This window comes from Acomys russatus, chromosome 5 (genome assembly GCF_903995435.1).
Source record: "Acomys russatus chromosome 5, mAcoRus1.1, whole genome shotgun sequence".
NCBI lineage: Eukaryota > Metazoa > Chordata > Mammalia > Rodentia > Muridae > Acomys > Acomys russatus.
In genome coordinates, this window is record NC_067141.1 from 19,569,696 (window position 1) to 19,582,623 (window position 12,928).

Sequence of the window (12,928 nt, forward strand, 5' to 3'; positions counted from 1 at the left end):
TGGAGTCAGCTTGTCCAGCTACCCCTACCCTACCCTGAAAGCCGTTAGCCTGCAGCAAAATTCACAGGAAGTACATGTGGCCTGGAAATGCATGGCTGTGGTGTGTTCGGCTCTTGGCTGTACTTTAGAGCCAAGTCTACCTCCTTTCTACCTGTTCTAAAGAAGGCTCTTGTCACCATACCTTTAGTGGCAGGTGTGGATATGTCAGGGTGAATCTCTGCTTTGCCCATTGTACTGTAGGAAGCAAAAACATCAGGTCTTTCAAGCCTGCCCAGTGATGCCCAATGTCACAGACATGTGTAGCAAGGGATGGGGCTTTTTTGCTGGGCCACCCTGGCTGGCAGTGCAAGAACACATATTACCTGAGGCCTCTAGAAGGGACTCCTCACTAGGACCAGCCCAGGGTGAACCAGTTGGATTTGAATGGCCCTGGACTGGGTTTTGTGCATCATGGGTACCCAGCTCTCATCCAGAATGTCTGCTTTTGCTTCTGGTCCCAGAACCCAAGATGCTTGCTGGTGGGGCTACCCATCACAGGGACATTTTCTCCTAATGCTACTCTGCCCGTTTCTATGGTAACTGCGGATCTGTACCCTGCCTGTGCGTGTGATTGTGTTCTGTTCTCCTTGTAGATGGAGGAGATAAGATTTAAAGACAGAGCAGTCTTCGTGCTGGAAAGAGAGTTAGGGGTTCAAGCCGGGCATGCCCAGAGACTGCAGCTTCAGAAAGAGGCTCTAGATGAGCAGCTTTCCCAGGCCAAAGAGGCTGAGCGGCACCCAGGCAGCCCCAGACGGGAACTTCCTTATGCAAGCGGTGCAGGAGACGCCTCAGACCACTCAGGAAGCCCTGTAAGCACCCCCCAGGTCTCGTCTCAGCCAGCCCCGAGTGGCAGAAATACAGTGCCATGTAGTTGTATGACCCAGTGTGGCAGCTTCATGGGGGGAGTCCAGATCCTGTATGCAGCCAGCCCCTCCTGCCCCAGATGCTGTACAGCCAGGCCCTACTTACCTGGCTCTGGCCAGGAGGGCCATCTCCTTCCATCATCATCAGCCCAGCAGAAGTACTGATCTTGTTGGCTCCTGGGGCCCAGGTTGCTAACGGTCACTCGCCAGTCACACCCTGCCCTTGGTTGGTGGGAAGGTCACCCACTCCAAGCATGAGTTGCTTCCCTTCCCTTCCATCCTACTGTGCCCGGGCTCCAGCTCTCCCTCACCCATGTCTCTGGCTTGGCCCCTCTTGCGGTTGTTGCTAGCATCGCCAGTCACTGCCCACCTGCTTTTCATATGACCGCGACACTTTCTGCTCCTTCCCAGGCTGCCACTGAGCTTGTGGGGCAGCCAGCAACCATGCAGCCACGAGCGCATTCATGGTCTCCTTACCACTTCTGATTCAGATTCTCTGTGGTGGTCCGCAGTAGCCTGGGAGGCCCTCGGTGTATCGCCCTACGTCTTTGGCCTCCAGCCTCTCCTGCACCTGTTGAATGAGGAATTTGAGCCACGTCCAGTCCCTTCCTGGACATCTTTTTCTTTGATTCAGGGGCAAAAGTTTGAGCTGATCCAGCCTTGGGCCATTGACTTTGGAGAATATCATTTATAAGCATATTACAAACGGCTTAACTGAGTTAGACCCAACCCTCCCTGCCTGCCCTGGTTCTTGACAGACCAGTGCATTAAACTCCAGATGCCAAATGTGCATTATCTTTAAAAAAAAATTTTTTTTTAACATTCCCATGGTTCCAAAACTGAGTTCTAGAAACTCAATTTGAGGGAGCACATTTCTTGGGAAAGCAACTTTAGAAAGTCTCTTAAGGGATGTCTTTTCCTGTGCTCATCCTTTGACAGTGGCTTGCCGCTTGGCAGAGCAGGCCTGTCTGGAATGTACAGCTGGGCAGCGGCCAAGAGGAAGCATGCAGCTGGTCCTCACCTGCACGCCGGGCTCCCACACTTGCACGACCAACCTCACCCGCCACATTTGCATATTGCAGACACCTTTGCTTTCCCATCTTGCTGTGCGCAGTGCATGAGCTCCAAGCCAAGGAGCCTCTGCCAGGAGGGCCCCGCCAGCAGCCATTGGGAAGCAAAGGCAGTCACAGTGCAGAAGTGTGTTACTCTCCAGTTGGGTTGGGGTTTGCGAAGACTTGCGTCTAGGAACAGTTATTTGCAGTTGATCTTTGTTTTAGGAACAGCAGTTGGATGAAAAGGATGCCAGGCGCTTCCAACTTAAAATCGCTGAGTTAAGTGCCATCATCCGTAAACTGGAAGACCGCAATGCCTTGCTCTCTGAAGAAAGGAATGAGCTGGTGAGTGACTGGTGGTGATGGGGCTTTGTATTCCATAAGTTAGAACTGCAGCCTGAACATGAGGAGTGATGGTGTGAAGGGATAGCCTTTCCTCAAGGCGTCTTGGTCATGATACAATAAAACTTTATTAACAAAAGCAGGTGTTGGGCCATATCACACCCCTACTTACTGGTAAGTAGGGCATCTGCCCTACCCTGCTGGACTTCCCCTTTCTGTCCATCTTCAGATGCACTGAGATGCATCCCCTGAGATACCTCTGGCTCACCTAAGTGTCCCTAAGTGGGCAGACAGCAGTTACCTGCCTGAAAACTCCACCTGCAGCTTGAGCCAAATTTCACATTTTGCAGGCCGGACCTATAAGTTCAGCACTTACAGGTTCTGAATCCATAGGCCTCACACCTACAGATTCTGTATTCATAGATCCCTAACCTACATACTCTGCATCTACGGTTATGTGTTGAAAGGCTACACACCTATAGATTTTGTATGTATCCATGAATTCAGCTATGGATCAAAAATATTTCTTGAAAATTGCATCCAGTACAGGTGCAGTGGTGCATGCCTGTAATCCCAGCACTCAGAGAGGCAGAGGCAGACAGATCACTGTGAGTTCAAGGCCAGCCTGGTCCTCAAAGCGAGTCCAGGACAGCCAAGGCTACACAGAAGAGCCTTATCTCGAAAAGACCAAGAAGAAAATTGCATCCATCTTGCACAATAAATCTCTCTCTCATTTTGTTTCCTAAATCATACCATCTATTAACTAACTATATTTACTCTCTAAGCAGACTATTATAATGTACAGTATACCAGGAATGGCATAGGTTCCATGCAAACAGCATGTCACTTTATACAAGGGATTTGAGCACCTGCAGACTGTGGGTCCTCAGCATATCCCAGACACAGAGCTCTGACTGGTCAGTTTGTTGTCTCTGTATAAAGGCCTGTCAGTTCTATGGCATTTGAAAGCTCACATTATGCAATGAATATCGTTTCAGCTAAAGCGGCTGAGAGAAGCTGAAAGTCAGTACAAGCCATTGCTGGATAAGAACAAGCGCCTTTCTCGGAAAAATGAAGACTTGTCTCACACTCTGCGGCGCATAGAAAGCAAGTTGAAACTCGTCACTCAGGAGAACATAGAAATGGTAAGCACCTGTGAGGTCTGCAGGAAAGCAGCCTGGGCAGAACGAGGCAGGATCTCATCTCCACTGGGCTCCTCTAACATAAGAGGTTCAGGCAAGCAAGCTTATAGCCCTGAACATCCCACGCACAAGATAGCAAGAGGCCCTGTATATAGAGGGACAGGGTTTTCAGGCCTGGTGTGGAGCACCAAGCCAGGTGCCAGGGCAAGCTGCACTCTTGCCCCTGCCACTGAGACAGACTGCAGAGTGGTTAATCCTGTCTGTTTGTTCCTTCGTGCCCTAAAAGTCCCAGAGGCCATGAGGCAAACTAGATTAAGAGTGAGTGACACACGAGGATGTGGTGGGAGTCATGTTGCTAGCCTTTCCAGCCAACAACTCATCTCCTCAGATCCTGAGCTGAAGGAAAAACACAGTTCAGATAGTTTGTCTGGGCTATCTGGGAAGCTACCTGGGGCCTGGTGTCTGACCAAGATATAGGTCTTGGTTTCCCCTGTGCTCTGCTGCTCCAAGCCCAAGCAGAACAGTCCTTGCCACACCAAGGAAATCTGAACCATCACCCAGGCTGGTAGGGAGGCCCCCAGTTCTTACTATCCAGGTCAGTTACTGTACCCACCATGCTTGGTGTTTCAGAGGCAGAGAGCAGGCATCATCCGGAGACCCAGCTCCTTAAATGACCTTGACCAAAGTCAAGACGAAAGAGAGATTGACTTCCTAAAGCTCCAGATTGTGGAGCAGCAGAACCTCATTGACGAGCTTTCTAAGGTGAGTGTGCTACACTCCCTGCGGCCCTGTGCCCCCTCTGCAGCCAGCTTCTCTGCGGCCCTGTGCCCTCTGCAGCCAGTTCCTCTGTGGCCCTGTGCCCTCTGCAGCCAGCTCCTCTGCGGCCCTGTGCCCTCTGCAGCCAGTTCCTCTGTGGCCCTGTGCCCTCTGCAGCCAGTTCCTCTGTGGCCCTGTGCCCTCTGCAGCCAGTTCCTCTGTGGCCCTGTGCCCTCTGCAGCCAGTTCCTCTGCGGCCCTGTGCCCTCTGCAGCCAGCTCCTCTGCGGCCCTGTGCCCTCTGCAGCCAGCTCCTCTGCGGCCCTGTGCCCTCTGCAGCCTGCTCCCCTGTGGCCCTGTGCCCTCTGCAGCCAGCTCCTCTGCGGCCCTGTGCCCTCTGCAGCCAGCTCCTCTGAGGCCCTGTGCCCTCTGCAGCCAGCTCCCCTGTGGCCCTGTGCCCTCTGCAGCCAGCTCCTCTGTGGCCCTGTGCCCTCTGCAGCCAGCTCCTCTGCGGCCCTGTGCCCTCTGCAGCCAGCTCCTCTGAGGCCCTGTGCCCTCTGCAGCCAGCTCCTCTGTGGCCCTGTGCCCTCTGCAGCCTGCTCCTCTGAGGCCCTGTGCCCTCTGCAGCCTGCTCCCCTGTGGCCCTGTGCCCTCTGCAGCCAGCTCCCCTGTGGCCCTGTGCCCTCTGCAGCCTGCTCCCCTGTGGCCCTGTGCCCTCTGCAGCCAGTTCCCCTGCGGCCAGCTCCCCTGCAGCCCTGTGCCCTCTGGAGCTGTACTCCCCTGACACCCCGTGTCCCTCTAAAGCAGTATCCCTGCTAACCCATCCTCTGCTTTTGCCTGCACCCCACCCACAGCCCCCACATGGTCCTCTGTTGCTCCACACACCCAACATATTACACACTCTTTATTCTCCACTGCTACGCTCTTGACCTCAGTTCTCTAGGGCAGAAATGGAGGTAAGAGAGATCAGGGGTGCATTTGTGGGATCTCCTCAGCTGTCCCTCGTCACGGTAACACTTAAAATGACCTTCTCTAATCAGCTCTCTGCCCCTGCGTCTCCTAACACCGTGGACCTCAGAGCCCAAGGCCAGCAGCCCATGTTGATAACAAGCCACCATAGCCAGATAATTTAAGAACGTGCCATATAATCTGTTTGGAGACCAAAGACACAAAGAGCAGGTGGCTGCACTCCATCCATGTGTTCTGGCAGGGACCACTCCTTCCCCTGGGCAGCTCTTGTGGACTTCAGTGTTCCCAGCTGTAGCCATGTCTTTCCTCTCAGTACCATCATGTCTCCCTCCTCTTCCGTTTATTAAAGGAACTTTGTCATTTGGGCTTAGGGTCCATCTTAATCTAGTCTGGTCTTATCACAGTATCTTTACTTAATTGTACCTTCAAAGACCCTATTTGGAAATCAGGTACCATTCACAGGTTTGGGGACAGAGTTGTGAACACCTTTTGGGGGACTGCCATGTCATTGCTTCCATGTCTCTGTCCTTGTGCCAGCCCCCACACCTCCAGCATGAAAAAGTTTGAAATCCTGGTTGATTTCAGGTACATGACATGGCAGTTCCTGATGGCCTCTTTCATCCTGCTCTGAGGGAGTAACAGGATACCACTGTGAACAAAGACTCCTGGTGTTCTGGAAGGTTCAAGGAGCTCCCAGAAAAGAGGAAGGAGCGTTAGGGCCTAAACCTCCCTCTGGGGAGTGAGTGCATGGCCTGTAGGTTTCTACCAGCCACGTGACTCTGAGGTTAGCGTTCAGGGACTTTGGGGGCCATTCTGTCTGGCCTCTGAAGAGCAAGGTCTGCACTGCCCACTGTGTGATTGGTGTTTTCTTCTCCTAGACCCTGGAGACAGCAGGCTATGTGAAGAGTGTGTTGGTAAGTACTGACTGGCACTGCCTTGCTTGCCATGTGTTCCCCTTACCCCATGTAGCTGCACGGACCCATTCTGTGCCCATGCCCCCTTATAGTCTAGACAGAAGCCACTGCATCAGCCTTGAGTGCGACTCACCACAGTACCCCCTGACCAAGCATGCAGTGGTGGTGCCTGGGAGCCAGTTTTTGAGTCATACAGGAACAGCTGCCCCAGGTGACACAACACCAGCTCCAGTGATTTTCCTAAAGGCCATAACCAAGAGGCCACCTTTGCCACCCTAACCAGTTTCTCCCAACTCACATGAACAGGCTGTGTTGGCTTAGCTTTCCCACCTTCAGGACAGCAAAGACACAAAGGCACAGAGTAACTTCACAATAATGAAGGAGGCAGTGTCTCAGGAACTGCTTCTTCATAAACAAGGACCCCTTTCCATGGAGCAGAAGGGACCTGGACCACCCATCCTCTTTGAATGTCGAGTTTTCCCCAAGCCCAGGGCTCACCTACATGGAGGCTGCTGGCCTCAGGCTGACGAAGGGTTGATAGTGTTCATGATTGCCTAAACAAGCCATGTCATGGCCAAGACCCCCACGATGTGCAATCCTAAACCTGTGCGCTTGCCAGACAGCCAGCTGTTCAGCTACTTAAACAGATCTCTCCAACTGGCTTTTGCAGGAACGTGATAAGTTGTTGAGATATCGGAAACAAAGAAAGAAAATGGCAAAACTACCCAAGGTAAAAGAAGGGGAGGGCTCGGGCATAAAATGCAAGCTTCTAAAAACCATATAAGAGGAATGAATTTAGCCAGGCATGGTGGCGCACGCCTTTAATCCCAGCACTCGGGAGGCAGAGGCAGGCTAATCGCTGTGAGTTCGAGGCCAGCCTGGTCTACAAAGTGAGTCCAGGACAAAAGCTAAGGATACACAGAGAAACCCTGTCTCAAAATAAATAAATAAATAAATAAAAATAAAAATAAAAAAGAATGAATTTTTTCCTTCACACATGGAAAGAAAATTTTATTTAAAATGTCACTCTGAAATAACCCACGTAGGACTCCAAGCAAATCTTCTGATTATCATTTTAAATTTTGCCAGCCAAGGTCAGGACTTTGTTTATCTGAGGGGTGTGGAATTGTAGTTGGGAGCATCAAATTCAAGTGGCCTTCAAAGTGTGTTCCAGGTTTTTTGCTTTGTTTGTGGCCCTGGATATCTATTTTTTCAATTTTCATTCATTCGTTGAGGATTTTATACAATGTACTTTGATCGTATCGACCCCTCACTGCCTCCCCAACCCCCTCTCCATCCACAGACAGCGCTGATGGACTCAGTGGGTTATAAAGAGGCCTTGACAATTTTTACAGCTCAAGCCCCAAGGTCATGTTAACTTCATTGTCAGAAATATTCATTATTTTGGCAAAATGGGAGAAAGAAACTCGGGCTCTAACTGGGGAGGGGTGGGGTGGTCTCACAGGTGGGGAGATGGGCAGTGAAAACTGTTTCCCCAAGTTGATGTGGGTGAGTCCCCAAGGTCAGAGGTCAGTGTGTAGCCCAGTGGTGTGTACAGCCAACTGAGGTCAACAGTCAGGGCACTGGACAGACCTGGGACCTGTTCCACCAAGACACCCCCATTCCGTTCTCAGTGTGTGAGAAGTGGGAGAAGGTCAGAATTAAAAGCCGAAACACAAAAAGCTGGTGGGGCTTCCGCACACACAGATGCTCTTGCAGCACCAGCAGGGGGGACAGGAGGGGGACAGCAGGAGGTAAAGCCAAGACAGAGGTGGAGTGGGTGAGAGTGAGGGTCTTCAGAGACAGGATGATGTGACAGGAGACCAGGCCACTGGTGCAGCTTAAGTTCACAGTCAGAGGCCAGGGGGAGCTGAGATGAAAACACCTAAAGCTTGTGGGGGTTTTGGCTTGCCTCTTTTCTGCACATTTCTATGGAGAAATCTGGGAAAGACTGGGTTATGGGGGAAAACCTGCCTAGGAGGGGTGGGGGAAGGTTGGGGCACAGGGAAGTTCTCCTGAAAAGGCAGAACTCCGCTAAGCAAGTGTTTGGTGGTCATTAACCTGGAAAGGTGTAGGGTAGCAGTCAGCTCTCAGGATAAAAGCCCAGAGCACTGCTAGGTGGGAGGAAGATGTGGGGAGGGAAATGTGGAAAGGGGCTAGGACAGGTGGTCTGTGAGGCACCTGCTGGTCATAGGTCCCAGGTACAAGACTCCCTGCAAGGTTCTGAAGGAGGGACCAACAGAGAGCCCCAAGGCTACAATGGCCAATCACTGGTGCAGGATCAGTTGGGGAAGGAGGGGGTCCTAAGTGTGGCTGAAATAAGATGGGGGCCTTCTGGACTTTGTAGTACTCCTAAGACCTGGATGGATGAACCTTAGGATTGTGAAGGAAGAGCTTCTCAATCTAGCGAGTAGAGGGGCCAGTTTTGCTTGGTTTCTAGTCAAGGGCAGATATTTGTAAACTTACAGCAGAGAGTGGGCGTGTTTGCGGAGTGAATGCACTGCAGAGTGGGCCTCACTGTCCACCCCGTGTGAGTTCAGCAGGCAAGAAGGTCACGCCCAAGAACCACTTACCCAGGGACCATGGGCTGCTTCTCCATCTACCCTCCACCATCCTTCCTCCAGGATAGCTAAGCTGGCTAATAAGGCCCAGACCTCTATCTTGGCCTGTGGGAGACCAGCCCCCAGCCCTTTTTGAAGGACAGCAGCAAGGTTCTGAAAGAGAAGGGTGTGGATTGCACTGGGGCTGTGCAGTCAGAGGGGGGACAGCTTCTCAGCTGTGACCCCACACCTGGTCCAAGGAGGCCTAGGGCTGTCCGCCATGCCCACCTGGGTTTGCACTAATGCATTGCGTTTGACTCAGAAGCCGGTTGTCGTGGAGACCTTCTTTGGCTATGATGAAGAAGCTTCCTTGGAATCCGATGGTTCTTCCATTTCTTATCAAACTGACAGGACGGATCAGACCCCTTGCACCCCTGAGGATGACCTGGAAGAGGTAACCTGGGTCTCCCATAGAGTCCTTTGACTAGCTAGTCCTTAGGGGTTGGTGAGGTACTGGGTCAGGTGTGACAAGGGATAGGGTGGAGGTCTCACGTTAACCCTGCTCCCTTTGAGTCCTTCTGGCCCACCATTGGCAGTCCTTCCATGGACACAGTGACAAACACCATTTATATTACTTGGGTATGTGGGCTGCTGGGGGCTACTTCTTGCCCCCACTATCTGGTCATGCTTCGTCCCTCCATTCAGCTTGAACCCCTTATGAGGGGTGTAGAGGGGGGAGCCCCAAGTCTCTTAAAAGAAAGGTCTGAACCTCCAAGCAAGAAGCCAGCACCATTCCAGGGCCCATCAGGGCCTCCGTGTATCGAGAGGAGCCTTTTAGCGTGTTAAAACAGCCAAGTGTCCTGTCTGGCTAGCCCTTCCCGCCAGACAATGGTCATGTCAAGTCCAGCAACCACCTCAGCTCCCAGGCATAAAAATCAAGACCTGTCTTTGTGGGGACTCCTCTAGCTTGGCTAGCCCCCATGGACCAGAAGTGGTGGTTCCCAGTCTTGACCAGGTCCAGTGGCAAGGCTAAGCATGGCCATCTCTGGTGGATGCCGGAAGTCCAGCCCAAAGACTTTAGACTTGCTTATTAGAAACCAAAGCTATCATGGCATATCCACTCCCATCAGCCTTGTGGAAATATCAGTTACCCCTAGATATGGCCTACTCTGAAACTCCTTGGTGACATCAGACCCGCTGTGGCAGCAGCTAGAAGCACATATTCAGGGGGGATTCTGCCAGTGTGAGTCTGAGGTAAACAATCTTGGCACAGGTCTGTGGGGGCTGCACTGTCTGGAACTGCACTCCTTTCACAAAACCCAATTGTACATCTCATGACCCATTTCTGCCAGCAGAACTGTGGGGGACCCTGTCATAAAGTCTATCATAAAGACCCTCCCCAGGTCAGGGCAAATAGGAGTTCCAGCTGAGTTCCTTGGTCACTGGCTACCAACCAATGAAGCTTACCCTGGTTTTATCATGGCTAGTTCAGCCACCCACCTCAGGAGTCAAAAGTCACCTCCCAAGAAAGCATCCTTCCAAGAAGAAGTGGGTCCCAAGTAGTATTCCTCCTCACAGGCTGCTGCAAAGTCTTCCTGACTCGCTTCTTAGATTATTCACTATATCTCACTGGGAAGAGTGGAGCCTGGCTGTTTGCGGGGTGCTGCTGTGTGGGGCCCAGGTTAATGCTATATCTCTCTTTGCACATGTGGTGCTTACGTGGTGCCCTGTGTTTCTCTAGGGTATGGCCAAGGAAGAGACGGAGCTGAGGTTCCGGCAGCTGACCATGGAGTACCAGGCATTGCAGCGAGCCTACGCCTTGCTGCAGGAACAAGTCGGAGGGACGCTGGATGCAGAGCGAGAAGTTAAGGTCTAACTGACTTCTACTCTGCGACGTTCCAACTCCCACGCAGCCTGTCCCCACTTGTCCCCAAAGCCCTACAGGGATACCCCACTTGCTTAGACTTCTGAGCTAAACTCCTTTATCCCATAGTTACTGGGTCCTGGGTGTTAGCCCTGAAGCCATTAAAAAACCAGTGTTATGGAACCTGAGGCTGGGTCAAATTGAGCTAGCAGTGGGACTGGCACAGATGGTGGAAGCACAGATATGGGTGGGAGTCCTTGTCTCTACCAAAGGCTGTAACTGGGTGCACGGGGCCTGCATCCTCTAAGATGTCACCACCTTTGTAGCCTCTGGAGGCACAGAGTTGGGTTAAGGACAGTGGGGGAGTCTGGGTTTGTAAGCAGAAGCTGCAAAACTCCTGTCTGCTCCTCTGGGCATGTCCTATCAGTCAACATCATCCAGGCAACACTGACCAGCAGGGCTGGGAGTGGATGTGTGTCAGGATGGCAGCGGGGGCAGGGAGGGGGGTGCTATCTGCTGGCTATTGAAGGCAATGAGAGCATCAAGTCTCAGGGAGGGACACAGGGAAGAGGATCTTCCTCACTGCGTTCCAGGGGCAGCCGCCTTAGGAACTATGGCTGGGGCAGTAAGGAGACAGGCCCCTTCCTGGGGAAGTGGGGCTCTCCTAAGCAGGCAGCTGTGAGGCCATGGTTCTGGTTGGCCACACTCTTCCTCTTCACTGTGCAGGGAAAGAGGCGATTCTACAACTAAGGGTTTTGGGAAAACCCATACTTCTCAATGGGCTGCACTGAGGCAGAGTGCTCTGCAGCCTGCATCTCCGAGTACGCCTGTCTGTCTGGGCTCCTAGAGAAAATTTGATGTATTCTTCCTCCTATCCTACAGACCCGTGAGCAGATGCAAGCAGAAATACAGAGAGCGCAGACACGGGTGGAAGACCTGGAAAAGGCACTGGCTGAGCAGGGGCAGGTGAGCTCCTCTGGTTGCCTGTGGAGTTAACATCTTATATCTGTACTAGGGGATCCTGGGATAGGCATGGCCCTCAGTGGTTTCCAAGTTTCCAGTTCAAGAAGGATGGAGGGGGATGAGCACACACCTATATAGGAACTGTTCACTGCATGCTGCAAAGCTGAGCAGATATAGCATATGTCACAGTTTCTAATATCCAGAAGGAATGCCCTAGGATGCTGCGAGTGAAGCAGGGATTTGCTTCCCCACAGAACAAGGCATCTCCTTGGCTTGTCCACCACTGTTCTGATCCAGGGCCAGAACTCCAGGACTTCCTACATACCCTCACCATAGGCATCAGAGGGAGAAGCCTCAAGCTACTTGTGGCTTAGCCCTAGACCCATCATCCCCCTGGAATCAAATGGCTCAAGATTTTTTTTTTTTTTTTATCATTCCCTCTCATACCAGAACACCACCTCCAGATGCTTCAGTCCCATAGAGAGATCTGTCCCCAGTGGCCATGCTCCCGTGGCCCTTGTCCAGCCCCAATACCAGCTGGCTCTCAATGTATTAAATGCAAGACGAACATGCAGGAAGACACCCTATGGACAGTATCCCCAGGATTCGGTGCTGTAGAACCACTTGTCTCTTGGCACACAGAACCCACTTGCCTCCGTTCCCTGGTCACCATACATCAATGGTGTTCGGACCACACCATGCCTGGTCTAGTCAGCACAGACGTGTCCCAGGTGGCTGCTGTTCTGTTGTTTGTGTTAGAAGAAGGAAACTGGTCAGGGAAGAGGGATAAGAACATCATGCTCCAAGCGCCATCCCTAATCCAGAAGCTATCTCCAATTGATAACCACTTGTAAAGAAAATTGGTTTTCTCACTGGACATTCAAATCACTCTTTTTAAGAAATATATATTTTATTTAATTTTAATTTATGTCCGTTCATGTGGGAGTGTCAGATCTTGGAGTTACAGACAATTGTGAGCTGCCATGTGGGTGCTGGGAATTGAACCCGGGTACTTTGGAAGAGCAGGCAGTGCTCTTAACCACTGAACTATCCCTCCAGCCCTCAAATCACTCTTAAGGGCAGGTCCCAGGCCCAGCAATAGATGGCAAACACAAAACAAAATCAATGGTATTTTTTTTTAAAGACCTTACGGGTCTTTTGCTGGTATATTCTGGTTTCTGGTTTTGTGTTTTTATAGGATTTCTGTGTGTGCAAATGTGTGTGTTTCTATGTTAATATGTGTTTCATGTACTTTTTCCTTGGCTCTCTTTTTTAATTTCCTGTTTGGTTGTATTGTCCTATTTTGGTTTGTTTGTTTTTGTAATTATTTCTTTTTAGATACCTGTTTGTTTTCTAGTGAGAGAGAGAAAAAAAGGGTGTGGATTTAATGTGTGGGGAAGTGGGGAGAATCTGGGAGGAGTTTCAAGTGTATGAAAAAAAATCTATTTTCAATATTTAAAAAAAAAAAAAAAAAGATCATCACCAG

The 12,928-nt window shown here is 51.3% G+C and overlaps 1 protein-coding gene across 15 annotated transcripts in view; it reads left to right on the forward strand.

Moving 5' to 3' along the window:
- Jakmip3 (Janus kinase and microtubule interacting protein 3) overlaps window positions 1-12,928 on the forward strand; it is a 109,733-nt gene that overhangs the window by 81,597 nt on the left and 15,208 nt on the right. For 4 of the 15 annotated variants that reach the window (XM_051145528.1, XM_051145527.1, XM_051145533.1 and 1 more), the window contains exons 4-12: window positions 633-848; window positions 2,180-2,299; window positions 3,295-3,441; window positions 4,069-4,200; window positions 6,040-6,075; window positions 6,746-6,805; window positions 8,938-9,069; window positions 10,357-10,485; window positions 11,362-11,445. In XM_051145528.1, coding sequence (XP_051001485.1) covers window positions 633-848; window positions 2,180-2,299; window positions 3,295-3,441; window positions 4,069-4,200; window positions 6,040-6,075; window positions 6,746-6,805; window positions 8,938-9,069; window positions 10,357-10,485; window positions 11,362-11,445 — 1,056 coding nt within the window. The remainder of the gene's footprint in view (window positions 1-632; window positions 849-2,179; window positions 2,300-3,294; window positions 3,442-4,068; window positions 4,201-6,039; window positions 6,076-6,745; window positions 6,806-8,937; window positions 9,070-10,356; window positions 10,486-11,361; window positions 11,446-12,928) is intronic. The other 11 variants (XM_051145534.1, XM_051145531.1, XM_051145541.1 and 8 more) reach the window with 9 other exon arrangements.